This window comes from Amblyraja radiata, chromosome 2, assembly GCF_010909765.2.
Source record: "Amblyraja radiata isolate CabotCenter1 chromosome 2, sAmbRad1.1.pri, whole genome shotgun sequence".
Lineage (NCBI taxonomy): Eukaryota > Metazoa > Chordata > Chondrichthyes > Rajiformes > Rajidae > Amblyraja > Amblyraja radiata.
In genome coordinates this window covers 115,303,965-115,331,656 of record NC_045957.1, presented here as the reverse complement: position 1 = coordinate 115,331,656, position 27,692 = coordinate 115,303,965, and the positions used below count along the sequence as shown (strand labels likewise).

Here is a 27,692-nt window from a genome sequence, read left to right as displayed (position 1 = left end):
ATTAGCTCATTCAAGTATACAGTATGCAAAACGCTCAGTGTTTCTTCCAGATATGGATACCCATTTAGTGTGTTTTCTTTTAAATGGTGCTAGGCAGTATTTCCATTACTGCAAAGACTGAACTAACATCTCCTTATTCAAGATTTAAAACAGGAAAGGCACAAGTTTTCTTTCAGTCCAAAATTCATCTGGTCACTTTCAAAATCCATTGTGGATTGTTTGTTAAACCGAACTAATACTGCCTTTTACTACTATGTAACCCGAGTGCTATTAATCTATTGCTTGTAAAGTATACTGCAATGACAAGTATAATTCTTTATCACTGCCAAAACTGAATCTTTAATTTTATTTATAGTGATTTTGTAGCGCTTCAAATTTTTAAAGCTTGTACATATCGATGTAAATAATGTTTCATTTTGGAGGAATTGACTCTTTTGTGTCTGTACTATTTACAAATGGAAATGAGAATTGATAGAGTGTTAATTTGAGCTGGAGTATTAATACCAGTTTGCCTTTGGGGTGATTTAAAAAAAATCTCAGGTATTGCATTCTCAGCCTTTCTCATTACACCAGTCAATTACTAGACTGAAAGCTCACCTGTAATTTGAAATTACCTCGCAAACTTATTCACCAACCTGATCCAAAGTTGGTTTTTGCATGATCTACTGTACTAATGTAATATCCAAGTAAAACAATTCTGGTTTACATAGTGCTAACCAAATCAAAGCTTTTATCCAGTACAAAAATTCTACTTTCTGAACTTGTTTAATTCTAATTTAAGCACCAACTTACTGATTATCCAGGATACTAAGACTACTGTCTCATTGTATCAGTTAAATTTAACTCTGAATAGGTGCACAATGATTAAATGGGTTTGCAGCAAGATGGATGTTTTTCTTTCCATTTGGAAAGATTTGTCAGATGGTCATACTCCTATTTATAAAGCATTGGAAAAAAAAGCCTGAAATGTCTCCTTGCATTTTTATTTCACTTTGAGCTCGGGCATGTAATAGTCAAAACAAGTTCTACAAAGAACTCAAGTTTACAGATGTACATCTTCTGCATCTCCAATTTTTAAAAAAACATTCCCCTTTTACAAAATTAAAATCATAGTCTTGCTTTGAAAACATTTAAATACAAAACGATCAAATCGACGTCCAAGATAATTAAATTGTTTTAACAGTACATGCAACTACGTTCCAGGTTTAAGCTTAGGAAAACCAGCCACTTTTCTAATTTATTTGACTAAACTCTAATTAGAGAGAAATAAGACATGCTTAACCATAATGAAGTTACTGGGTAATTTATTCACAACTCATTTAAATTTACATTTTCATAAACAGGTTAAAAAACTAGTACACTACTAGAAAATTTAACAGATAAAAGTTCGTCTTAAAAGGCAGATCTACAGCTAAAGAAGCCAAGTCTAGTTTGAAAGATGGTCGATTGTTATTGACATTTAATATGGCTTACAACAATCTCCGCTTAAAGAAATGCATTCTTATTTGTGCTGGTGTCAATCCAATTTCTCAATCCACATGGAATATGGTAGCAATGCCATCTGATCACTTTGCTGGTTTCTTTGAATAGGGATCATTATCATGATATCAACTGAAAAATAAAAATTACAATGTTACAGCATAAATTTAGTCGCCCAAGAGTGGTATGGGCGATGCTTAGTTATATGGGCTTTCGTTCAGCCCCATATTTATTTGTGAATCTTACTCAATTATTTGACACTAATGGAGCTCCAAACTGCATTAAAAGCATTCCATCACTTCTGCTTTGAGGCATCTGATTTTATACAGGCCATGTGAGCAAATTAACTAAACATTCTCCCTTATGGTAGAGCATTCCCATTCCTATTGCTACATCTTATCCAAAATTACATACACCAGTATAAATCTTCTGACTACAATATGTAACCCCTAACTTTCTTCTGTGCATCTTTTGTGTCAGGGGTTATGGGACAAAAATAGTTTGTTAGAACTTCCTGAGACCCAGTTTTAAATGAGAGATTTATAAATAATGATGAAAGAGTAATCAATACCTACCGCTTTCACAGTGTTCTTGACAAAATCTTTCTTAGCAGACAGGTCATATTCCGGATAGACAGCAAACACCTGAAAAATAAAAGGAAATTAATTTAATGATAAAGAACAATACTAGAAACATAGGATATAACCATGCTTTTTTTCAGGAAATCACTATATTGATATATGACGCTGCTATTCATCTCATTTCCAATTCAATGTTCTCAGTGTGCACTTGGTTAAGTGTAAGGTGATCACTACACAGAACTTACAATTTAGTGAAGCAGCACTAACCCATTTCTCCCACCCCGCATCAGAGCACAGTGCGAATTTGAGTCATGGTTTGAAAATGGAAATATAATTAAATGTTCGGCCTCATGTGACCCATGGAGCAAAAAATCAAGTTCCTGGTTAAATACAGTATTAGGTTTACGTGACATCTGCATAAGTGCATGGATAGGATAGGTTTTGGGTGTTGTCATAAGTGATAGTAGAATTAGGCCACTCAGCCCATCAAGTCTACTCTGCCATTTAATCATGGCTGATCTACCTCTCTCTCTCTCTCCTAACCCTGTTCTCTTGCCTTTTCCCCAAAACCTCTGACACCTGTACTAAGCAAAAATCTAGCTATCTCTGCCTTAAAAATATCCACTGACTGCCTCTCCAGTGGATATTTCTGTGGCAAAGAGTTCCACAGATTCACCACCCTCTGACTAAATAAATGTCTCCTCATCTCCTTCCTAAAAGAACATCCTTTAATTCTGAGGCTGTGACCTCTAGTGCTAGACTGTCCCACTAGTAGAAACATCCTCTCCCCATCCACTCTGTCGAAGCCTGGGGTGTCAAATTCGCGGGCCGGATGCAGCCTGCGATGGGGCCCGCGGGATGATTTCCCTGACGCCAGAGTGGGCTGCAGCTGTCCGTGGTGCCAGATCGGACTGCGTTCGCGTATGCATGGCGTGATCCGGCGCACATGAAGACGCATTTTGCCCGTGACCTAAATTGAGTTTGACACCCCTGGTCTTTCACCATTCTGTACGTTTCAATGAGGTCCCCTCTCTTCTAAACTCCAGTGAGTACAGGCCCAGTGCCGACAAACACTACTCATTACTGGGATCATTCTTGTAAACCTCCTCTGGACCCTCTCCAGAGCCAGCACATCCTTCCTCAGACATGGTGCCTGAAATTGCTCACAATATTCCAAATGAGACCTTACAGCGCCTTATAGAGCCTCAGCATTACATTCCTGTTTATGTATACAAGCCCTCTTGAAATAAATGCTAGCATTGCGTTTGCCTTCCTTACTACCGATTCGACTTAAAGATGAGCTTTTTGAGAATCCTGCACCAGCACTCCCAAGTCCTTTGCATCTCTGATTTCTGCATTCTCTCCCCATTTAGAAGAGTCTACACCTTTATTCCTACCAAAATACTTGACTCCACACTTTGCTACACTGTATTCCATCAGCCACATCTCTGCCCACTCTCCCAACCTGCCCAAATCCTTCTGCATATCCTTGTGTTTTCTCTACACTCTCTACCCTTTCACTTATTTTTGTATCATCCGCAAAACCACAAAGCCTTCAATCTCCTCGTCCAAATCATTAATATACAACGTGAAGAGTATTGGCCCCAGCACAGACCCCTGCGGAACTCCGCTAGTCACTGGCAGCCAACCAGAAAAATCCCCCTTTATTGCCACTCATTGTCTTCTGCCATCCAGCCAACCTGCTATCCATGCTAGTATCTGTCCTTTGATACCATGTGTGGCATCTTATTAAAGGCTTTCTGAAATTTGTGGGCCAAGCGAGCAGCTGGTGGGACTAGAAACATAGAAAATAAGTGCAGGAGTAGGCATTCGGCCCTTTGAGCCTGCACTGCCATTCAATATGATCATGGCTGATCATCCAACTCAGTATCCTGTACCTGCCTTCTCTCCATACCCCCTGACCCCTTTAGCCACAAGGGCCACATCTAACTCCCTCTTAAATATAGCCAATGAACTGGCCTCAACGACCTTCTGTGGCAGAGAATTCCAGAGATTCACCACTCTCTGTGTGAAAAATGTTTTCCTCGTCTCGATCCTAAAAGATTTCCCCCTTATCCTTAAACTGTGACCCCTTGTTCTGGACTTCCCCAACATCGGGAACAATCTTCCTGCATTTAGCCTGTCCAACCCCTTAAGAATTTTGTAAGTTTCTATAAGATCCCCCCTCAATCTTCTAAATTCTAGCGAGTACAAACCGAGTCTATCCAGTCTTTCTTCATATGAAAGTCCTGACATCCCAGGAATCAGTCTGGTGAACCTTCTCTGTACTCCCTCTATGGCAAGAATGTCTTTCCTCAGATTAGGAGACCAAAACTGTACGCAATACTCCAGGTGTGGTCTCACCAAGACCCTGTACAACTGCAGTAGAACCTCCCTGCTCCTATACTCAAATCCTTTTGCTATGAATGCTAACATACCATTCGCCTTCTTCACTGCCTGCTGCACCTGCATGCCTACTTTTAATGACTGGTGTACCATGACACCCAGGTCTCGTTGCATCTCCCCCTCCTAATCGGCCACCATTCAGATAATAGTCTACTTTCCTGTTTTTGCCACCAAAGTGGATAACCTCACATTTATCCACATTATACTGCATCTGCCATGCATTTGCCCACTCACCCAGCCTATCCAAGTCACCTTGCAGCCTCCTAGCATCCTCCACACTGCTAACACTGCCCCCCAGCTTTGTGTCATCCGCAAACTTAGAGATGTTGCATTCAATTCCCTCGTCCAAATCATTAATATATATCGTAAATAGCTGGGGTCCCAGCACTGAGCCTTGCGGTACCCCACTAGTCACTGCCTGCCATTGTGAAAAGGACCCGTTTACTCCTACTCTTTGCTTCCTGTCTGCCAGCCAGTTCTCTATCCACATCAATACTGAACCCCCAATACCGTGTGCTTTAAGTTTGTATACTAATCTCTTATGTGGGACCTTGTCGAAAGCCTTCTGAAACTCCAGATATAACACATCCACCGGTTCTCCCTTATCCACTATACTAGTTACATCCTCGAAAAATTCTATAAGATTCGTCAGACATGATTTACCTTTCATAAATCCATGCTGACTTTGTCCAATGATTTCACCACTTTCCAAATGTGCTGCTATCCCATCTTTAATAACTGATTCTAGCAGTTTCCCCACTGCCGACATTAGACTAACTGGTCTGTAATTCCCCGTTTTCTCTCTCCCTCCCTTTTTAAAAAGTGGGGTTACATTAGCTACCCTCCAATCCTCAGGAACTACTCCAGAATCTAAAGAGTTTTGAAAAATTATCACTAATGCATCCACTATTTCTGGGGCTACTTCCTTAAGTACTCTGGGATGCAGCCTATCTGGCCCTGGGGATTTATCGGCCTTTAATCCATTCAATTTACCCAACACCACTTCCCGGCTAACATGGATTTCACTCAGTTCCTCAATCTCATTTGACCCCCGGCCCCCTGCTATTTCTGGCAGATTATTTCTGTCTTCCTTAGTGAAGCCAGAACCAAAGTAGTTATTCAATTGGTCTGCCATGTCCTTGCTCCCCATGATCAATTCACCTGTTTCTGACTGCAAGGGACCTACATTTGTTTTAACTAATCTTTTTCTCTTCACATATCTATAAAAGCTTTTGCAGTCAGTTTTTATGTTCCCTGCCAGTTTTCTTTCATAATCTATTTTCCCTTTCCTAATTAAGCCCTTTGTCCTCCTCTGCTGGACTCTGAATTTCTCCCAGTCCTCTGGTAGGCTGCTTTTTATGGCTAATTTGTACGCTTCATCTTTTGTTTTGATACTATCCCTGATTTCCCTTGTTATCCACGGATGCACTACCTTCCCTGATTTATTTCTTTGCCAAACTGGGATGAACTAGTGTAGATGGAGCTTGTAGATGGAGCATTGTGGGCAAGTTGGGCCGATAGACCTATTTCCACGCTGTACTATCACTCTAGGACCTGGAAACACTGCACCTCCAACAATTTGCTCAGTATCAATGCCCTGCCCATTGCAATTCTCTCCAATTTCCTCTCATTTGAATTTCTAAGACATTATTAGCATGATTTTCTAAATGTTACCATAGTTTTAGAGAACTCTATAATCTTTTAATGCTAATCTGAACTTCAATAAAGGAAAAAATCACCTTTTTGCAAATTTGTTTCATTGTGACTTCTTCCAAGTTTGCATCAGCCAACAAGTTCCTGACTGTTTTCTTTATTTCTTCATCTGTAGGTGGTTTCTTTAGTTTTTTAATCAGCGGTTCATCATCTGAACCGTCTTCCGATTCACTTTCTGACACACAGTAACAAGATAAAATACAAGGTTTCAAACAAAAGTCACTGAACACAATACTTTTAGCTTTATTATAAAATTGCTCAAATGCACACGCTATAGCCCACCTCAGCTTCCCTTTTCCTATTGGGCAAAACAAGATATTGAATATATTTTGAGAAGGCTTTGGTGAGGGGGAAGTAGCAGAAGGACACGGTGCAGGGGAGCTTGTGGCTGCTTAATGAGCAGAATTGGTTGCACTCAGGTCACCCTTGTATTGACGTACAAACCGTACTGTACATGAAAAATTTGATTACAGGGTGAGAAAATGAACACCAGCATTAGAAATGCGTTGTTCGTCACGATGTTGTTACAAGGATGTATTTAGGTACTAAGCAAATGAGTCAAAACATGATTTAAAATATCAATAATTTTCTTCCTTCATTCCAAAATCGTTTGCAACATTCACCAGCTGAGACTGCAAGCACTTCCTCTTCTCTTTTACAATCGCAAAGCGAGATTTGCCGTTCTTACTGCATATCTAAGCACAGAAAAGCTCAGATTAGTTTCAAGAACTTTTTCAGCAAGTCACCTCATCTTTAAATATAAAAGTTAGAGCCAAGAACTCCCTGCAACCTCAGGAGTGAATTATTCCAATGTTGTCTCCCGAGGAATATAGGTCATGAATTTGATTTCAACTTTTTACCTCAGTGGAAGATCTTTCCTAGAAAGTAGATTCAAATTGTGTGTTTTCTACATTATTAGGATAGTGGAAAGGTTTACAATCTCATGCATTACAATTTTGTGCAGATAGTGATATTTCTTACCAAATGTGTTACATGAAAAATTTACAGTATAATTGGCTTCTAAAATGACATTCATCAAATGTATATAGACACAAAATGCTGGAGTAACTCAGCGGAGCTGGCAGCATCTGTGGAGAGGTGACGTTTCAGGTCGAGACCCTTCTTCAGACCTCAAATGTATGTGTTTTTTAAAAAGGCAACTGATGAGATCAGTAACCATTTCATCTTAACAGCATTCATTCTCAATTTTGTGTAACTGTTCCCATAAACATAATGTTCCTTAGCTAGATCAACATTTCATTTTCTCCGACTTAAATTTGAAAAAAAATTCTCCAACAGTAACAAAAATCTTGAGTCCTAATGCATGGTTTCCATCTGAAATCTCAACCATTTCTCCCAGGGCTGTTCTTAGTCCACTGCTCATCATGAAGTGCATTGAATTTTGCAGATTTACAAAACTATAGATCTGAACCAAATAATTAGAACGGACAGCGTACGAGTAAAACAAACCAAAGGAATTTTTCCAAACACCCAGCCAAAACTTTCACCCTCCCTCATCTGTTAATTAGTTATTTGTTAATCTCATAAGTAGTTAATCAAGTACTTACCCTTCTTGGCAAGAGCTGCAGTTTTCTTTGCGGTGCTACTGTCAGCCTTTTTCACATTTGTTGCTTTGGTATTTTGCCCCTTCTTGCCTTTAGACACTGCTTTTGTTGTAACTTTTTCTTTTTTAGTCACTTTCTTCGGTGGCTGAAAAAAAATCATGGTATTCTTAACTTGCGCTCAAAAATATTTAGTGCCATTCTGTGGTTTGCTTTTGGGTTACTATAAAATAATTTCTGATAAAACTGTGTGAAGCCATTGACTTCTACCTTTAGACTTTACTTTAGACTTGGATACAACGTGGAAGCAGACCCTTCAGCCCAGAGATCACTCCGACCAGCGATTACCCTGTACACTAACTAGCACTATCCTACACACTAGGGACAATTTATAGAATCTACAAACCTGTAGGTCTTTGAAGTGGGGGAAGAAATGGAGCACCCAGAGAAAACCCACACGATCACAGGGAGAATGTATAAACACAGTACAGACAGCACCCGAGGTCAGGGTTGAACCCAGGTCTCTGGCACTGCAAGGCAGCAACTCCACCGCTGTGCCACCCTATTGTGATTAAAAAGTAGCCACTCACTGCTCAAATTATAGAATATTGAATTATAGACTGCATAAAAATTCTGATTATCAATGACCCTTGACTACTACATTAACTGAAAATAGTCGGTTTCCCAAGTCTCACATGACAGACCACGTAGAGTACATAGAACGGTAAAGCATTGGAACAGACGCTTTGGCCCATAATATCTGTGCCAAACATGATGCCAAGATAAACTAATCTCCTCTGCCTGCAAGTGATCCATTTCCCTCCATTTCTTGGATATCCATGTGCCATCTAACAGTCTTTTAAATCAGTACATTGGAAGAAAAATTAATATCATGTAAATGAGGCAGGATTGGGAGGGGATGGGTGGAGGAGTCAGATGGAGTTTCCGCAGTGTGGCTTAACACAGAAAATACAGTAAGGCTCTATTTCGTATGGATAGGCTCCATCTGCATGTGTGTAAAATGCAGAAACATGTGTGCATGCATTAGAGCATGCAGTTATCTTTTGTCATTACTGTGCAGTATCTAATTTGCTGCAGTCAATGCTTTATATGAATTCACGCAAAGGCATCTTCCACATTGTCATCCTTAACCCTCAACTACTGTTTAAGTTGATGAAGATGAATATGCCCAATTAATTCCAGGATTTTAGAGGTCTCCTTTCCACTAACTTTCATAACTCTCTGTGTGAAAAAGTTTCCTCTTCTCAGTTCTAAATGGCTTACCCCTTATTCTTAAACTGTGGCCCCTGGTTCTGGACTCACACAACATTGGGAACATGTTTCCTGCCTCTAGCATGCCAAACCCTTAATAATCTTATGTTTCAATAAGATCTCCTCTCATCCTTCTAAATTCCAGAGTATACAAGCCCAGTCGCTCCATTCTCTCAGCTTATGACAGTCCGTCCTGCCATCCGGGGAATTAACCTTGTGAACTTAAAGCACACGGCATTGGGGGTTCAGTATTGATGTGGATAGAGAACTGGGTGGCAAACAGGAAGCAAAGAGTAGGAGTAAACGGGTCCTTTTCACAATGGCAGGCAGTGACTAGTGGGGTACCGCAAGGCTCAGTGCTGGGACCCCAGCTATTTACAATATATATTAATGATCTGGATGAGGGAATTGAAGGCAATATCTCCAAGTTTGCGGATGACACTAAGCTGGGGGGCAGTGTTAGCTGTGAGGAGGATGCTAGGAGACTGCAAGGTGACTTGGATAGGCTGGGTGAGTGGGCAAATGTTTGGCAGATGCAGTATAATGTGGATAAATGTGAGGTTATCCATTTTGGTGGCAAAAACAGGAAAGCAGACTATTATCTAAATGGTGGCCGACTAGGAAAAGGGGAGATGCAGCGAGACCTGGGTGTCATGGTACACCAGTCATTGAAAGTGGGCATGCAGGTGCAGCAGGCAGTGAAGAAAGCGAATGGTATGTTAGCTTTCATAGCAAAAGGATTTGAGTATAGGAGCAGGGAGGTTCTACTGCAGTTGTACAGGGTCTTGGTGAGACCACACCTGGAGTATTGCGTACAGTTTTGGTCTCTAAATCTGAGGAAGGACATTATTGCCATAGAGGGAGTGCAGAGAAGGTTCACCAGACTGATTCCTGGGATGTCAGGACTGTCTTATGAAGAAAGACTGCATAGACTTGGTTTATACTCTCTAGAATTTAGGAGATTGAGAGGGGATCTTATAGAAACTTACAAAATTCTTAAGGGGTTGGACAGGCTAGATGCAGGAAGTTTGCTCCCGATGTTGGGGAAGTCCAGGACAAGGGGTCACAGCTTAAGGATAAGGGGGAAATCCTTTAAAACCGAGATGAGAAGAACTTTTTTCACACAGAGAGTGGTGAATCTCTGGAACTCTCTGCCACAGAGGGTAGTCGAGGCCAGTTCATTGGCTATATTTAAGAGGGAGTTAGATGAGGCCCTTGTGGCTAAGGGGATCAGAGGGTATGGAGAGAAGGCAGGTACGGGATACTGAGTTGGATGATCAGCCATGATCATATTGAATGGCGGTGCAGGCTCGAAGGGCCGAATGGCCTACTCCTGCACCTAATTTCTATGTTTCTATGTTTCTAACTTACCTTGCACTCCCTCAATAGCAAGAATGTCCTTCCTCAAATTTGGAGACCAAAACTTGGAGACCATTCAAATTTGGAGACCATTCAGAATGATGTGGATCTTAACTGGCAGATAGAAATAGCAAGGAGTTGAAACTAATGTAATTGTAAACAACTGCAGCAACGAGCCCACCATCAGTTTTTACCTGGCCTATCAGAATTACCAGGACCGAGATCCTAGATTATGCAGTGAATACCCTATAGTGAAAATTGCACATATAACATCTCCAAATTGTTTGCCCGCTTCTAACTCACCTCTGCAAAAGCATCCAAGACAGATCATAGTCCCCAAGAAACGCTAGCTAGGCTCAGCACCCACTGCCCCTTGAGAAAGTTCCAAAGACTCAGACAGAAACAATTGCCATGCACATGCTATTAAAGAGTAAACCCCAAATCTAGAATCCCCCACAAAAAGAAGCATCCTCTCCACGTCTACTTTGTCAAGAGTAGAGTTAATATAAAATGTAAATTATGTTTTTTTTTTAAATTTATTAGCAGTGTACAAAAATATAACCAGCGGCATATGACATCATACAGTTATTGTACAGCTTCAATTTTAATTTTTAGCTAAAGTTAAGAGAAAAGAAGAGAGAAAAAGCAAGAGAGAGAAAAAGTGGATGTGCAAGTATAGAACCCCTAGACTACCAAATTGGTGTAGCCAAAGAGTAAGTAAAAGAAATAAGAAAGACGTAGAGAAATAAAAAGACAAAAACAGAAAGAAAAACAAAAGGTGATGATATACCTGCCTCGCATCCCTCCCCACCCATCACCCAACCCATAATTAGATTTAACTCCAAAATTGTGTTGCACCATACTATCCTTGTAATAAATCAATGAATGTTGTCCATGTCTTCGAAAAATGCTCTGGTTTTTCTAAAATTTAAAATATGTTGATTAAGTCCTCCCTCATTGCAATTGCTGACCAATATAAATGTAAAAATCCAGTGAATTCCAAAAAAAACTCAATACGTTCAAGAATGACAATTACAAACCTCAGCTGCTTCTTCCACGTCACTTTCATGTGACAATTTTTCTTCTTTCTTTTCTTCCTCACTGCTAGATTCATCGGTAAGAATCTCTTCTAAAGGCTTGGATTTCTTTTTCTTGGAGCCCGAGCTTTCTTTCTTTCCACCCTTTTGACGCTTTTTCTTAGGCTTTGGTAATGACTACAATTATAGTTAAGTACAAATTAATTCTGTTAACGAATTTATTGATCTGCAAAGTAGTTTTAAGACATGCAATTTTTCATTCTAAATAAAGACAGTATGAATAGAACCAACATTTTTGTTTTGCAGTATTTTTGTCAATTTGTTGTTACCATGGTACATTTTTAGGACATGAGATTAAGATTATTTTACACTGATGCATTTTAATATTAAACATTTTTGATTCTATTGAGCTACCTTATTGGTCTGGATCATAAGCGATTTTGCTTGTGATTACACAAATTATTTTTTAGCAAAAATTTGAAGCAAACCTATGGTGTCAACCTCTGCTCTCCATTATCAAGCCAATTTTAGAACCAATTTGCCAACCAGCTTTAAATCCCACGAGCTCTTAATTCTTTTGGACCAATTTCCCATCTAGGACTTTGTCAAAGACTTAAAAGTCCACTTAGATTCAATGCCCCAATTAAAACATTTTGTTACTTGTTCAAAATGTTTTACCTGAATTTGGCCTCAATCAATATTACCGAGACAAAACCATGCTGACTGGCTATTGATTAATCCCCACCGTCGCCAATATAAATGAATCCCGTTCCTCTTCCCTATCACACACACATGAGGCAGTATTTACAAGGCAAATTCTTGCTGCCCTTCGTAAACAGTTAAGATATTGCAGTTAAAATATACAGTTATTCAGTTATTCAATACAAGTTTTTTGTTATTTCACAAAAGCAATTCAGATTTCAAAACATCTACCTTCCCAGATGCCTTGGGTTTCATCAAGAAGTTCAAAATTTTTGAAACAATTTCATCTTTTGTGCCCTTTCTTTCCAGATCCAGGACAGTACAGATCACCTTCAATACTGTAATTGGATTCCTAAAATTACGGGGAAAAACAGAAAACATCAATAGAGCTGTAAGAGCATTATAAAGTACACAACGGAAGTGTCTTCAGATACATAATAAAACTATAATGAATGAGACTGACGATAAAATAGGCTGAAGTCAGCATGGCTTTGTGAATGGGAGGTCTCGCTTGACAAATTTGCTGGAATTCTTTGAAAAAGTAAAGAGGAGAGTCAGTAGGTAGACAAAAATGCTGGAGAAACAGCATTTGTGTCTACCTTCGATTGTTCCAGCATCTGCAGTTCCTTCTTAAACAGGAGAGTCAGTAGATGTTGTTTATTTAGATTTTCAGAAAGCCTTTAATACGGTGCCATACGTGAGGCTGCAAGGAAGATGCGAGCCCATGGTATCAAAAGGCAGATACTAGCATGGATAGCAGGTAGGCTGGATAGCAGAAGGCAAAGAATGGCAATAAAGGGTGCTTTTTCTGGTTTGTAGCCAGTAACGTGTGCTGAGGGCGCTACTCTTCTTGGGACCACCATTCTTCACATTGTATATTAATGATTTGGACGAGGGGATTGAACGCTTTGTGGCCAAGTTTGCGGATGATACAAAAATAGGTGGGAGGGCAGGTGGTAGAGAGAAAGCAGGGACTCTGCAGAATGACTTGGACAGGTTGGGAGAGTGGGCAGAGAAGTGGCAGATGAAATATAGTGAAGCAAAGTGTGGAGTCATGCATTTTGGCAGTAGGAATAAAGGCATAGATCATTTTCTAAATTAGGAGAAATCGGAGGTGCAAATGGAAATGCTGGTGCAGGATTCCCAAAAAGTTAATCTGCAAGTCGAATCGGTAGTACAGAAAGCAAGCCCAATGCTCGCATTTATTTCAAGGGGGCTTGTATACAAAAGCAGGGATGTAATGCTGTGGATCTATAAAGTGCTGGTAAGGTCGCATTTGGAATATTGAGAGCAATTATGGGCACCGTATCTGAGGAAGGATGTGCTGGCTCTGGAAAGTGTCCAGAGGAGGTTTACTAGTATGATCCCAGGGATGTGTAGGTTAACCTATGATGAGCCTGTACTCGCTGGAGTTTAGAAGAATGAGGGGGGGACCTCATTGAAACACAGAATAGTGAAAGGCTTGAATAGAGTGGATGTGGAGAAGATGTCTCCACTAGTGGGAGAATCTAGGACCAGAGGCCATAGCCTCAGAATTAAAGGACGTTCTTTTAGAAAGGAGACAAAGAGAAATTTATGTAGTTAGAGGATGGTGAATCTGTGGAATTCTTTGCCACAGAGGGCTGTGGAGGCCATGTCAATGGATATTTTTAAGACAGATAGATAGATTCTTGATTAGTACAGGTGTCAGAGGTTATGGGGAAAAGGCAGGAGAATGGGGTTAGTAGGGAAAGATGATGAATGGTGGAGTAGCCTTGATGAGCCGAATGGCCCAATTCTACTCCTATCACACATGACCTTGTGACAGGAATTAATTAACCAGTCCAATTGATCATCAAAGGTTTTCATGTGAAGTTTTTAAATCCGTGACTTATCACAGGCAGTCACTGGACCTAATATTCTTGGGGCCCAGTTTACCCGCACTTTGACAGGACAGATGAGCTGACCCGCCACATTCACGATCATCCTGGGAGGGGATGGACAAACGTCTTTGATGAAGGCATTTTCAACCAATTCTATATCAATGTTTTTAAATCATTATTCTTAGAATATGCTAACAAAACATTGGAAAAAGCTTTACAAGAAACACAGGAAGCAGAACAAAGAAAAATTTACAACTATCACATTTTTGTTTCAAAACACAATAAAGTTCCTCCAATGGGATCCCACCACTAGCCACATCTCCCCATCTCCACCTATTTTGCTTTCCGCATAGACCGTTCCCTCCGCAACTCCCTGGTTAACATGTCCTTTCCCACCCCCTCCCCAAGTACTTTCCCCTGCAACACATGTCCCTATACCTCCACCTTCGACTCTGTCCAAGGACCCCGACCGTCTTTTCACGTGAGGCAGAGGTTCATTTGTACCTCCTCCAACCTCATCCACGTGTGGACTCCTATATACGGCGAGAGCAAGCGCAGTTCGTTTCGCTGAACATCCCCGCTCAGTCCACCTAAACCTACCTGAGCTCCCGGTTGCTAAACACTTTAACTCCCCCCCCCCCCTCCCATTCCCACATTGACCTTTCTGTCCTGGGCCTCCTCCATTGTCAGAGTGAGTCCCAGTGCAAATTGGAGGAACAACACCTCATATTTTGCTTTGGTAGCTTACAGCCCAGCGGTATGAATGTTGACTTCTCTAATTTCAAGTAACCTTTGCTTTCTCTCTCTCCATCCCTCCCCTTCCCAGTTCTTCGACTAGTCTGACTATCCTTGTTTACATTTTATCTGTTTGCTTTGCCGTTACCTTTTCCTAGCTAACAAGCTATTCTACATTTTACTTGATCTCCATCCCGTCTCATTTTCACACCTTACCTCGGTATCTCCCTCTCCACTGATTCAGTCTGAAGAAGGGTCTCGACCCAAAACGTCACCCATTCCTTCTAACCAGAGATGCTGCTTGACCCGCTGAGTTACCACAGCATTTTGTGCCTATCTCAAAGTTCCAACATAATCTGCATATGATGTTGTTGGTGCTGGGATAAAAATGTTCTTACATTTTCTTGCACATTACCTAGCATAAATTTACCTGCAAATCAATTAGTAGAAATGGAGCAGGAAAGAGACAGCTTCGGCTGCAAACCCAGCCACATTCCTGATCCTTGGTATTCATTCCTTAACTTTGGCTCTGGCCACACACTTGACTCGTGTATGGAGACACACTCCAGATTCCTGACTCTAGCCACACTCCCTGCTCGTCCACTGGATACCCCCTAACCCTGGCTCACATTCCAGGCCTTCTGGAACTTATAGTTCATCTACTCACTGCTTTTTCCACAAACCACTTTGACAAATAATTGATCAAACAGGCTTTCCCTTTAAAAAATAAAGCATGGTGACCGATGACCATGATTTGTTATGTGACCTGCTGTATTATTTTTTAGAACTTCCAATATTTCCATGGCAGATATTAAATTAATTTGATTTTAGTCAGGCTTTATCTCCTTTCCCTGAATAATGGAATTTGTTTTTTTTAAATTTGATTCAATCTTCCCCAAATCTAGGAAATTTTGGAAAGTAAAACTAATACATCAACCATCCTATCAGTCCCTTTTAAGACCAGAGGATGCTTCTCACCAACAGTTTAACCTCCAAAAAACGATTTATTTTAATATATATCTTTTCACACAAACAGCAAATATAATTCACACCAAGTGCACATTCAACTAATGCTAATTATATTCCGACATTGCCGTGACAGCATGTTTTCAAACATTTATACCCAATAGAATTTTATTTTGAATGCAAAGGTAAAATTGAATAATTGGTTACTCACTTTTTCAGTACCTCTTCTTTTTTCTTGTGCTGATCACTGCCAATTTCAAAGGAGAACCCAGTGAAGAGACGAATGTTTCTCTTTAATGTGGGAACCTAAAACGCATCAATTAAAAAAAAAAATCATGAAAAGTTTATTTAAAGTAACTTTCTGAACATTAGGGCAAAAAGGAGCAGGATAGTTCTGGCAGATAATAGCTCTGGCAGGTAATGTTGAGGAGAATCCAAAGGGACATCATTAAGGGAAAGAGGGCAATTAGAATGGAAGAAAGGACCTCTCAGAAACCAAAGCAGTCATCTGTGTCCTCAACAAGTTAATCTCTGGTTTTACTATGGAAAAAGTCAAGAATGAAGAACTTGGAATAATTAACAGATATCGCTTGAGGACAGTCTGTATTATGGTCAAGGATATGTTGGAAGTCCTAAGGTATGTGAAGGTAGATAAATCTCCAGGGCTTGATCAGAGAAATCCGAGGACACTGTGGAAAGCTAGAGAAGGGATTGTAAGAGCCCTGGTTGAGATATATGTATGATCACTAGACACTGATGATATGCCAGAAGACTAGAGGGTGACTAACGTTATGCCTCTATTTAAGAAGGGCTGTATGGAAAAGCCTGCAAACTATAGATCTGTGAGCCTAACAGCTGCAATAGGCAAGTTGCTGGAGAGAATTCTAAGGGAAAAGATATATACCGGGGTAAGCATTTTGATAGTCAACATTGTTTTCTCCGTGCCTTATGAATCTGATTTGGTAGGAACCAAAAAGGTTGATGAGGCCAAAGGCCTTTGAAAAGTTTCCGTACAGTAGGCTGCTCTGGAAGGTTACATTATGCAGGATCCAGGGAGAGCTAGCCAACTGGATAGAGAATTGGCTTCATGGAAGGAAGCAGAGGATGATGGTGGAAGGTTGCTTTTCAGACTGATGGCCTGTCACGAGTGGTGTCCCTCAAGAGATCGATTGGTGTTTGTGGTTTATATCAACAACCTGGATGAGAACATACAGGGCACGATTTGTAAGTTTACAGATGACACTATCGTGGTATCGTAGGCAGTGAAGATTGTTATCAAAAATTAAACCAGGTGCTTGATCAGCTAGGCAAGTGGGCTGAGATGGCGAATGGAGTTTAATACTGATAATTGTGAGATATTCCATTTTGGGAAGACAACCCTGGACTGGATCTTCACGGTGAATGGTAGGGCCCCGGGGAGTGTTGTAGTGGATGAAGGAGTACAGGTTACACTTTTCCTTGAAAGTGGCATCACAGGTAGGTAGGGTGGATAAAGTGGCTTTTGGTATATTGGCATTCATCAGTCATTGAGTATAGAAGTTGGGATGTTATGTTACAGTTGTACAACTTTGATGAGGCCTAATTTGGAGTTTTGTAGTATTAGTCGCCCTGCTATAGGAAGGATGTCATTAAACTGGAAAGAGTGCAGCAAAGATTTAAGAGGACGTTGCCAGCACTTGAAGGCCTGACTTATATGGAGAGGTTGGGCTGGACAGGACTTTTCTCCTTGTAGTGCAGGAGGCTGACGGGTGACCTTATAGAGGTGTACAAAATCATGAGAGGAATATTTAGGGTGAATGCAGAGTCTTTTACCCAGGATAGAATAATCAAGAACCAGAAGGCAAAGGTGTAAGGTGAAAGGGTAAAGATTTAATAGGAACGAGGGGCAACTTTTTCCTCTGAGGGTGATGGGTATTATGGAACAAGCTGACAGAGGAAATAGTTGAGACAGGTAATATAATGTCATTTAAAAGACACTTGGACAGATACATGGATAGGAATGGATTTGAGGGACATGGAACAAACACATGCAATTGGTACATAGAAAATGGAAAAGAAAATTCTGGTACTTGTTTAGATGTGGCATCTTGGTGAGCATGAAACCTGCTTCTGTGCTGTATGACTCCATTACTCGAGATTACAGTGGAAAAAAGTCATAACAAATCCCCACTGTAATTAACTTTTACATGCATGCAGTACCTTTTTGGACACAAAAGGTCTGATACAGATGATTAATAAACGTGTCATGTGGCTGGATAACAAAATAATTGTTTAACTTTTTAAGAGGGGCACTGTCATGAAAAATAAGCACCTGATTTATTTGCATTTAATTAATGAGTTGCTAATCTACACAATAAAATATATATATTCTCCATTATATTCTATTTACACTATCTTTAACCTCATGGAATTAGGAGAGGATTAACCAAAAAAAGCACTGTTGTGAGTATTCGCCAGTCTTTATGCATGGAGCAGACCGCGTCAATGGTAATATCATAGTCAAAGGAATGCATCCCTTTACAATCATCCGAAAATTTCACCCACAAATTAAAAATGGTTTGTCTTGTGCAATTGCTGTGTATCAATTTGGTTCCAATGCAACAAAAAAAAATGAAGCGTGGGATTCTCCACAGAATTAAATAAGTTATATATATATATATATATATATATTTTATTCCAAATGCTAAAATCATACAGCATAGAAACAGACCGTTGAACTACTTAAAATGATCAATCTCACGTAGACTTTCAGTCAGCTTACCGAACCTGGCCTATTGTATAAGATTTTGTGCAGAGTTTTGAGATCTTCAGCCTTAGTTTTGCTCATGAAATACTGTATCCTTTCAATTTCTCCCAGCCTTGTGCCTCTACCTAATCGACACAAAATCAAAAATCAATCATTGCTGCTCCGACAAGTTTCCATTAGCAAAGCTGTTATCCAATCAAGACTTTATTTAAAAATTTAAAATACCTCAACTGGTTAAGTTAAAGAAAATGTTGGTCTTTCAAAAATGTAAAACTGCCAAGGTTTGCTGAGTAAGATAATAATCTGAGATAGCAAGGCGGCTCCAAAAAATAAATTGAATTGGATTTATACCACAGAACGGGTCCATCTTCCACATAAGCGTCTTTCCAGTATTTTGTCTAACCAACTTAGTATATTGTTAGCAAAATACCACGAAGTATCAGGAGATGAACAACGATGAGTCGGCCTATAGGGAGGAGGTCCAGCTCCTAGCAGCATGGTGCGCTGACAACAACCTGGCCCGTAACTCCAAGAAGACCAAGGAGCTCATTGTAGACTTCAGAAGGTCTAGGGGCGGCACGCACACCCCCATCCACATTAACGGGACGGAGGTGGAACGTGATTCCAGCTTCAGGTTTCTGGGGGTCAACATCTCCGATGACCTCTCTTGGACCCACAATACCTCAACTCTGGTCATGAAGGCTCACCAGCGTCTCTTCTTCCTGAGGAGACTAAAGAAGGTCCATCTGTCTCCTCAGATTCTGGTGAACTTTTACCGCTGCACCATCGAGAGCATCCTTACCAACTGTATCACAGTATGGTATGGCAACTGCTCTGTCTCCGACCAGAAAGCACTGCAGAGGGTGGTGAAAATTGCCCAACGCATCACCGGTTCCTCACTCCCCTCCATTGAGTCTGTCCAAAGCAAGCTATGTCTGCGAAGGGCGCGCAGCATCGTCAAGGACTGCTCTCACACCAACCACAGACTGTTTACCCACCTCCCATCCGGGAGGCGTTACAGGTTTCTCCGTTGCCGGACCAGCAGGTCCAGGAACAGCTTCTTCCCTGCGGCTGTTACATTACTTAACTCTGTACCTCGGTGATTGCCAGTCACCCCCCCCCCCCCCCCCCCGGACTACTCCTTCCACCAGAAAAATTGCACTACTACGACTGTATGTACGTAAATATATCAATTGCTCATATTCTGTCGCTCTTCTAGGGAGATGCTAACTGCATTTCATTGTCTCTGTACTGTACACTGCACAATGACAATAAAGTTTGAATCTGAATCTGAATCAGAAGGGGAAATAAATATAATTCTTCTTCTTAAATCCTTTGCATCTCTAGGGAGTATAGGCCATTGACAAACATCCTCTACCTCACTCGGTTGTTGGCAGTTCTTTCGTGATCTACCCAGTCGAGCCCACTCTCAGACATTTCTGTCTGGCCATCTCTTCTCCAGCTGTTCCTATGGCGACCTCTTTTCCTTTTTCCTTCGGGTTTCCATTTCAGGGCTTGCCGGGTGATGTTTGTGGCGGATTTCCTGAGGGTGTGTCCAATCAAACTCCATTTTCTCCTTCGAATTTGTAAGTCAATGGGCTCCTGGCTTGTTCTTTTCCACAGATCCACATTGCTTATTTGTCTCTCCACCAGATGTTAAGTATTCTCCTAAGGCAGGTATTAATGAATGTTTGCAGCCTGTTTGTTGTGTGTTTTGATGTTTTCATGTTTCTGATCCATACAGCATCACCTGTTTCACATTTGAGTTAAAGATGCATATTTTGGTGTTGATTGAGATGTGTTTTGAGCTCCAGATCTTCCTGAGCATTTTAAACACCCCCCTTGCCTTATTGATTCTACTTTTTATGTCTGCCTCTGCCCCTCTGGTGATGTCCACAACACTGCCTAGGTATGTGAATGTTTCGACCTCCTCTAGAGCAGTGCTGTGCATAAGGATAGGGTTGCTGGTTTTGGAGTGGATCCTCATCACCTGTGTCTTTGCTGTATTGGGTGTAAGACCAAGTTTTGTTGCAGCTTGTGAGAGTCTGTCTGTCTTCTCCTGCATTTGTATCTGTGTGTGTGAAAGGAGAGCTATGTCGTCTGCAAAGTCGAGATCATCTAGCTGCTCCCACATTGTCCACTGAATTCTATTTAAATATCATGGGGGATCCTTTTTATGCTATCCAATAACTCCTCTTGAAATACTTACATGAACACTGTTTGTGGCTCAGTTTGGGATTTGTACCACAGTTAGTTGTATAACATGCTCATTACGTGTGCAAGAAAGAACTGCAGATGCTGGTTTAAAATCGAAGGTAGACACAAAATGCTGGAGTAACTCAGCGGGACAGACTCTGGAGAGAAGGAATGGGTGACATTTCGGGTCGAGCCATTTCTTCAGACTGAAGAAGTCTACCTTCCATTTTGTGTCTGCCTTCGATCTAATCTGGTGGCTTTCATGATACATTGTTTCCTCAGATACTTAAAAGTATGTATTTGTACATCAACTATTTTTCCTTTAAAATTCAATTTTTAACAATCAAAATGTGATGGAATATTGTAGTCTCCTTATGGCATGGCATGCTTTACCCAGTGACAATATTTGAAAGTAAATCATCCTTGTTCCTTCTACAGACCATAATCGATTATGAATTGTAAGGAATTGATTCAAACCACTCCGGTTCTTCACTTTCCTGGTTTCCTCATAGAAAAGATAAATCCATTAAAACATTAAAATATTAGCAACTATAAATTACTAAACTGAGATGTTTACCTTCAGGAACACTAAATGTCTCTTTTGCAGACGGTGTCACTTGTAAAGTCAGTCTTTCCACCTTTTTCTTTTCTCTTTTTCCCTCTACAATCGGGCTTCTTTCCAGCAATCCAACTATAACATTAAAAGTTATATTCTTGTAAATAATTAAACAAAGAACTGCAGATGCAGGCGTTACCAAGGAAAGACACAAAATGACGGGGCAACTCAGCGGGTCAGGCAGCATCCCTGGAGAATATGGATATGCGATGTTTTTGGTCGGCACCCTTCTTCAGCCTCCATCGTTACTTCTTCAGTCAACATCACGTTCTCCAGGGATGCTGCTTGACCCACTGAGGTGCTCTTCCACTTTGTGCCTTTAAAAAATAAAAAATGTTTGACTTAAGATGTCTTGAATTATTTGTACTTTACCTCTCTCCTCCTCCTCCTCCTCCTCTTCACTTTCCAATTTTTCTATTTTTGTGGAAGACTTGTCCGGCTTATTTCTCTTCTTTGTTGCTTCAGCCTTCTTTGCTTTCTCAGGAGTAGCCATCTTTGCATACATGTGTGGACAGGATATCTACCAATTTCAAATTAATACACATTAGTTAGGTAGATGATATGAGCATTTTAATAAAAGTGCATTCAGATTGGATCAATATCTGCTTAAAAAAAATATCTAACTCCAAGATCTTATTTTTATTTCCTCCTGTCAGATCAACTGTGATTATTTTGTATTTACCACCTGCTCTCAATCAGCATTCAAACAACTGTGTGCAGTCTCTCGATCTCTAACACTGATATTCTTTTTCTTCTCTGCACCCCCTGCCATCTCTGCAATACAGAAATTTAACACATTTTAAGTTTTAGTTCTGATGAAATGTCATCAACCAAAGTGTAAATTCTGTTTTTTTTGTCAGGCACTGTAGTGCACTTGCAACACATTGTCTTTATTTGCTTCAAACAATTCAAATTGCAGGTGGCTGCAAAAAACAAGTACCATTCCCAAGAAACACGGGAAGGTTCTCGTGCCTTGGTCACCTGTCATGCCTCCAGGAAATATTGGTAATTATCTTATTGCTGTTTGTGGAACCTCACTGTGCAGAAAGTGAGCTCCTCTAGTTCAAACTTAAATGGCTTTAAGTGCTTTGGAATTTTATGTTGCATAAGATGCTATAACAAGAATTTCCTTCAAAACAGCATTAATCATCAGTTTTGTATTAATGAATTAAGTGGTTAGTGCTGTTATAAAGCACAGATTAAAAAAAACATTTAGTCTCCTTAGTAGATCTGCATTCCTTACAATTTGGGCTAAAGATCTAATCTTACAGGTCAAGTTTAAAGAAGTCTGAAGAAGGGTCTTGACCCGAAGCATCACCCATTCCTTCTCTCCAGAGATGCTGCCTGACCCGCTGAGTTACTCCAGCATTTTGTGTTTACCTTCGATGTATTTACTCAGAAAGAATGTCAATGTTACAGGATCTTCAATTTTCTTAATAAACATAACTAGCCAAAAACATGACTAATAATATCTCAAAGTATATATATTGTATCTGATGGACTGGAAACCACCAGTCACAAAATATTTCATCAATAGCTCTTCGCAAATTTACAACAAGCAAAACCTCTGAAAAAGGTAATGTGTCACTGTCTTTTCTCCAAGGTAGTGAAGTCTAAAATTAGATAGTACATGTTCAAGGTGGGCAGGTTGAGAGATTTAAAAGGGGCCAGAGGGGCATTTTTTCTCTCTCACACAATAAAGGTGGTGGATATATGGAAAGAGCTACCAGGGAAGCTGCAGAGGCAGCTACCGTACAATGTTTAACAGACATTTAGACAGGTACGTGGATAGGAAAGATTCGAAGGGCTATGTTTGCCTAATGGAGAGAAGCGGGAGTGGTCCGGGTGAGACTTGTCCTTGATTATGCTGGTGGCCTTGCGGAAGAAGCATGAAGTGTAGATGGAGTCAATAGAAGGGAGGTTGGTTTGCATGATGGTATGGTCTGTGTCCACAACTGTCTTCAATTTCTCGCGCTCCTGGTTGCTACAATGCATCCCAATAAAATGTTTTCTACAGCCCACCTGTAGAAGTTGGTGAGAGGTGTTGGGGACATGCCGAAATGTCCCAAGCCTTGAAGCTTACAAAATATTTCATCAATAGCTCTTTTGTCTTGCTGACATTGAGAGGGAAGGTTATTGACCTGGGACCATGTCACCAATTTCTCTGCCTCCTTCCTGAACTCCGTTTCATCACTGTTTGTGATTCGGCTCACCACAGTGGTGTCATCTGCAGAATTGTAGATTGAATTAAATCTACAATGTAGATAAATCAAATCAAATTATCACAAAACTTAGCTGTACAGAATAGAGGGAGTATAGTAGTGGACTGAGAACACATCCTTGTGGGCTCTAGTGTTGAGAATTATTGTGCAGAAGTTGTTGCCACCTTTCCTCACATTGCAGTCTGTGGGTCAGAAAGTAGAGGATCCAGTGGCAGAGAAGGGGAGCTAATTCCTAGGTCCAACTATGGTATTCAAGAAAGAGCTATAATGGATAAATAGGTATCTAATAGAAGATAATAGGTACTCTTGGTGTCTACGTGTTCTGGATACGAGTTTAGGGTCAGCGGGATGCCGTCTGCTATGGACCTGTTGTGACGTGGCCAAACAGAGGCAAATGGGAGTAGCTCAGGTAGACAACTTGGACGTAATGGACATTGGGCTGAAGGACCTCTTTCTGGCTTCTACTGAGGATAACACCTCGTGAAATACCACAATTCAATAGTTAACTACATTCTGTATCTTCACTATATTGCACAGGTGACAATCCAGTTAATGCGGCTTTTTTACCCCCAAATAAATCTCCAATTAGTTTCACTGGCCTACCTATTCTCTGTCATTCTAAAATTTTACTGCAGCAAAATATTTATCCAAAGAAATCTCAAAAAAATCTCCACAATTCTAATTGTGATCAGGATTATGTGCTTCTTTCTCTGAATAAATAAGTTATTCTGAGCTCCTTGAGAATATTTATTATGTTCTCGAGGAGCACAAAATGCTATGGTAAAATAGTTTGGACCTGTAATAATAATAATAATAATAATAATAAATACTTTATTGATCCCCTCAGGGAAATTCAGATGTCCAGAAGCCCCCAACCAACAAACCCACAGATTCAAAACGAACGCAGACAGAAAATACATAGAATACAATGTGGACACTACCTGAGAGCAATAAATACTTAAAAAGACCAATAATTAACAATTAAAAATTAAAAATTGCAAAATGCATCCCCCTACAGCCTAGCGGTCCGAATTATCAAATCTAATGGCTGCAGGGGTGAAGGATCTCCTGAACCGCTCCGTTCTACAGGGCAGGGAGAGGAGCCGGTTGTTGTTCCGAGTGCTCTTTTGACTCTCCAGAATTACATGGAGGGGATGCCCGGGGTTTTTCAGGATGACCTGCACCTTGTGCCTCATACGCCTCTCAAGCACATCCATCCCATGTACATGTTGGAGTATAGAAGGATGAGGAAGATTCTCATTGAAACCTACCAAATAATGAAAAGCCTAGATAGAGTGACTGTTGAGAGGATATTTCCAGTAGTGGGAAGGTCTAGGACCAGAGGGCACAGTTTATGAATTAAAGGATGTACCTTTAGAATGGAGATGAAGAGAAATTACTTTAGCCAGAGGTGAATCTGTGGAATTCATACCCACAGATGGCTGTGGAAGCCAAGTCATTGGGTATTTTATAAGCAGAGATAAATTGAATCTTGATTGGTAAGGACATCCAAGGCTATGAGGGAAAGGCAGGAGAATAGGGTTGAAAAAGATATATAGATCACCCATGATCGAATGACAGAGTAGACTTGATGAGCTGAATGACTTAATTCTGTTCCAATGTTTTATGGTCTAAAATACTAACAGGGCAATCAGCCAGCAGTGGAAGTTATTTTTATCCAAATATTTGTTTAGTATGCCAATTACCAATTTTAAGAACATCAATATGACTGGTGATGGGATATGTCATGCTTTATAATAATTTCTCACTCTTCCATGAATAATAAGCTCCAGTTTTACTTATTGTACAGATTAACCTTGAGTATCAGACTCAAACACTTCATTCCGAACAATTTACAAAGACAAAAAATATAAGAAGATGGGGGGAAATCTGAATACTTTGCACCGGAGTCGGAGGGAGAAAATAGTAAGAATGGGTCTAGTTGCCTACAAGGAGGGAATGCAAAGACAAGGTTTAAGGTTTGATACTTATGACATTCTGACAGGACCGGTCAGGATAGATGGAGGGAGGCAATATCTCCGGATTGATGCATTACTGATTGTCTCAGAACAGAGAAGGACCGTGCAGGATTTGGACGAGGACAAATTCCATCCCTCAAACAATAGAGAAATAAAGAAGTGCAGATACTGGTTAATACACTAAAGAGGACACAAGGTGCTGGAGTAACTCAGCAGGTCAGGCTCTGGAGAAGATAGATAGGTGATGTTTATATCCGTCTTCAGGCTGATAAGCACTTTGTGTCCAATCTCTCAAACAATGACTGGTCTTTGGAATGATTTTCCCCGGCAGGCTATGAAGGACCAGCCACGATGTTCATTCAATATACGGTTAACAAATTACTGACTACCAAGAGAAGCGGGGGATTTGAAGATCGTGCAGGAAAAAATAAGTTAGTTAGAACAGCCATGATCCTGCCGAAAAGACTGGAAGGGGTTGGATCTCTGCTTCTTGTTCCTGTTGAGTTTTTTGTTGTTTAAATGATCGGTGTAACAATACAGGGCGGCCTGTAACTGCAGGAAGTAACTGCGGACACAAGCAGGGAGAGGTGGGTGTGTGGCGAGCCACTGTTTATAAACAACGTTGGGGCTACTTGATCAGCTTCTCTGCGCGGGAATAGAGACGGCAGTACTCCTTCACCCATTCTACAATTCTCTCTCCCACTACACCTCTCATTCTCTCTCTACCCCCACCGGCCCTTACTCTTTCTACCTCCGCCTCACTCTCTCTCTACCCCCTCACACTCACTCTCTAACCCCCCCCCCCCCCAACCTCTCTCCTTACCCCTACCTATCTCTCTCTTCCCTCGCCTCCCCGCAGCCGATTTGCGGATCCGGGCGGGCGGGTGTGTGTTGCTGGAGCGGGCGAACTGACAGACGGTCGGTCGGTGGGCCGTCTGCGGAATGAAGGCCGCGGCGTTTCTAATCTCTCCCCACAGTCAGTCCCGGGAGAGACTTCCCCCCTCACACCCCGCGCGTATAATACAGTCCGGGTGCCACACAGACGACGCGGCGATCGGGACGGACGCCGGAGGGGGAGGGAGGGGGGTTTAACCTGCTCTCCGTGAAACAATCCGAGCGGGAGAGAGAGACGGGCGGACGGGAGATTTCAGCTGCGCTCCGTTGAGGCGAGATGAGCTCCAGGACCAGTGGGCGGGAGAGAGAGAGAGAGAGAAAGGGGGGCTGGATCTTACCTGGGTTCCGTGAGCCGAGCCGAGCCCAGGACCAGCGGCGAGTGAGTGAGCGGGCGAGCGGGCGGGTGAGCGCTTCTTCCTGCGGGCGGGCGGGCAACGGAATCGCGCGCCACCAGCAAGCGGCCGCAAGATTCAAAATGGCAGTTGTGGCGCACGCGGCAAAAGCGGCTGCCAATGGAAGCGGGCGGGCGGGCGCGCGACGGGGCGGACACCCCCCTCCCCCGCGGGTCTGCTAGCAACAACTCTATGGGCCGAGTGGTCGGCCTCTTTCTCTCCCTCGCTGGAGCACAGCACCTTCATCGGACCGAACAAGGTCTATACATAAGCTGTCCTTAAAATGCGATAGAAGAAACCAAGCAAGAAGCTGGTTTACACCAAATATAGAGGCGTACCTTCGGCCCAACTTGTCCACACTGGCCCAACATGTCCCATCTACACTCGTCACCACCTGTTGGTCCCTATCCCTCTAAACCTGTCCTATCCTGTCTAAATGGTTCTTAAACTTTGTGATAGTTCCTCCCCTCAACTACCTCATCCGGCACTTTATTGATCCATTCACCCACCACTCATTGCGTGGAAAAAGTTACCCCTCAGATTCTTATTCAATCTTTTTCCCTTCACTTTAAATGGGCAAGAGACTATGCAACCACCCGATCTATTCCAAATGCTGGAGTAACTCAGCGGGATTGGCAGCATCTCTGAAGAAAATGCATAAGGCAATATTTGGATAGGGACCCTTCTTCAGACTCAAGTAAAACAAAGCATTTTGTTTTCTGTCAAAAACCATACCATGGATTTTATTTAGAAATTCCCCACTTTGCATACTTGTGGAGCTCTTTCAAAACTCCTTCACAATAAATTCCGGTCACCAGCAACCCCATGTTTGTTGATTGTATTGATTTTTCTATTCGGTTACGTTCATAAGCACTCAGATCCCAACATAGAAACAGAAAATAGGTGCAGGAGTAGGCCATTCGGCCCTTCGAGCCTGCACCGCCATTCAATATGATCATGGCTGATCATCCAA

General features: G+C 41.4%; 1 protein-coding gene across 3 annotated transcripts; it reads right to left on the bottom strand.

Moving 5' to 3' along the window:
• Window positions 1-967: 967 nt before the first annotated feature.
• Window positions 968-26,857, bottom strand: dek (DEK proto-oncogene). Of its 3 annotated transcripts, none has more exons than XM_033013785.1 (11): window positions 26,666-26,857; window positions 21,605-21,752; window positions 21,194-21,307; window positions 18,436-18,545; window positions 15,886-15,980; window positions 12,343-12,463; window positions 11,413-11,586; window positions 7,748-7,889; window positions 6,206-6,354; window positions 2,055-2,123; window positions 968-1,611 (listed from the first exon to the last, which is right to left on the bottom strand). In XM_033013785.1, the coding sequence occupies exons 2-11, from the start codon at window positions 21,735-21,737 to the stop codon at window positions 1,600-1,602; spliced, it is 1,119 nt and encodes a 372-aa protein (XP_032869676.1). In that variant the 5' UTR covers window positions 21,738-21,752; window positions 26,666-26,857; the 3' UTR covers window positions 968-1,599. The 3 variants fall into 3 exon arrangements, with proteins under 3 accessions (XP_032869676.1, XP_032869681.1, XP_032869668.1); XM_033013790.1 differs by lacking the exon at window positions 26,666-26,857 and adding an exon at window positions 26,527-26,617 and having other exon boundaries at window positions 970-1,611; XM_033013777.1 differs by lacking the exon at window positions 26,666-26,857 and adding an exon at window positions 21,915-22,001 and having other exon boundaries at window positions 970-1,611.
• Window positions 26,858-27,692: the final 835 nt, after the last annotated feature.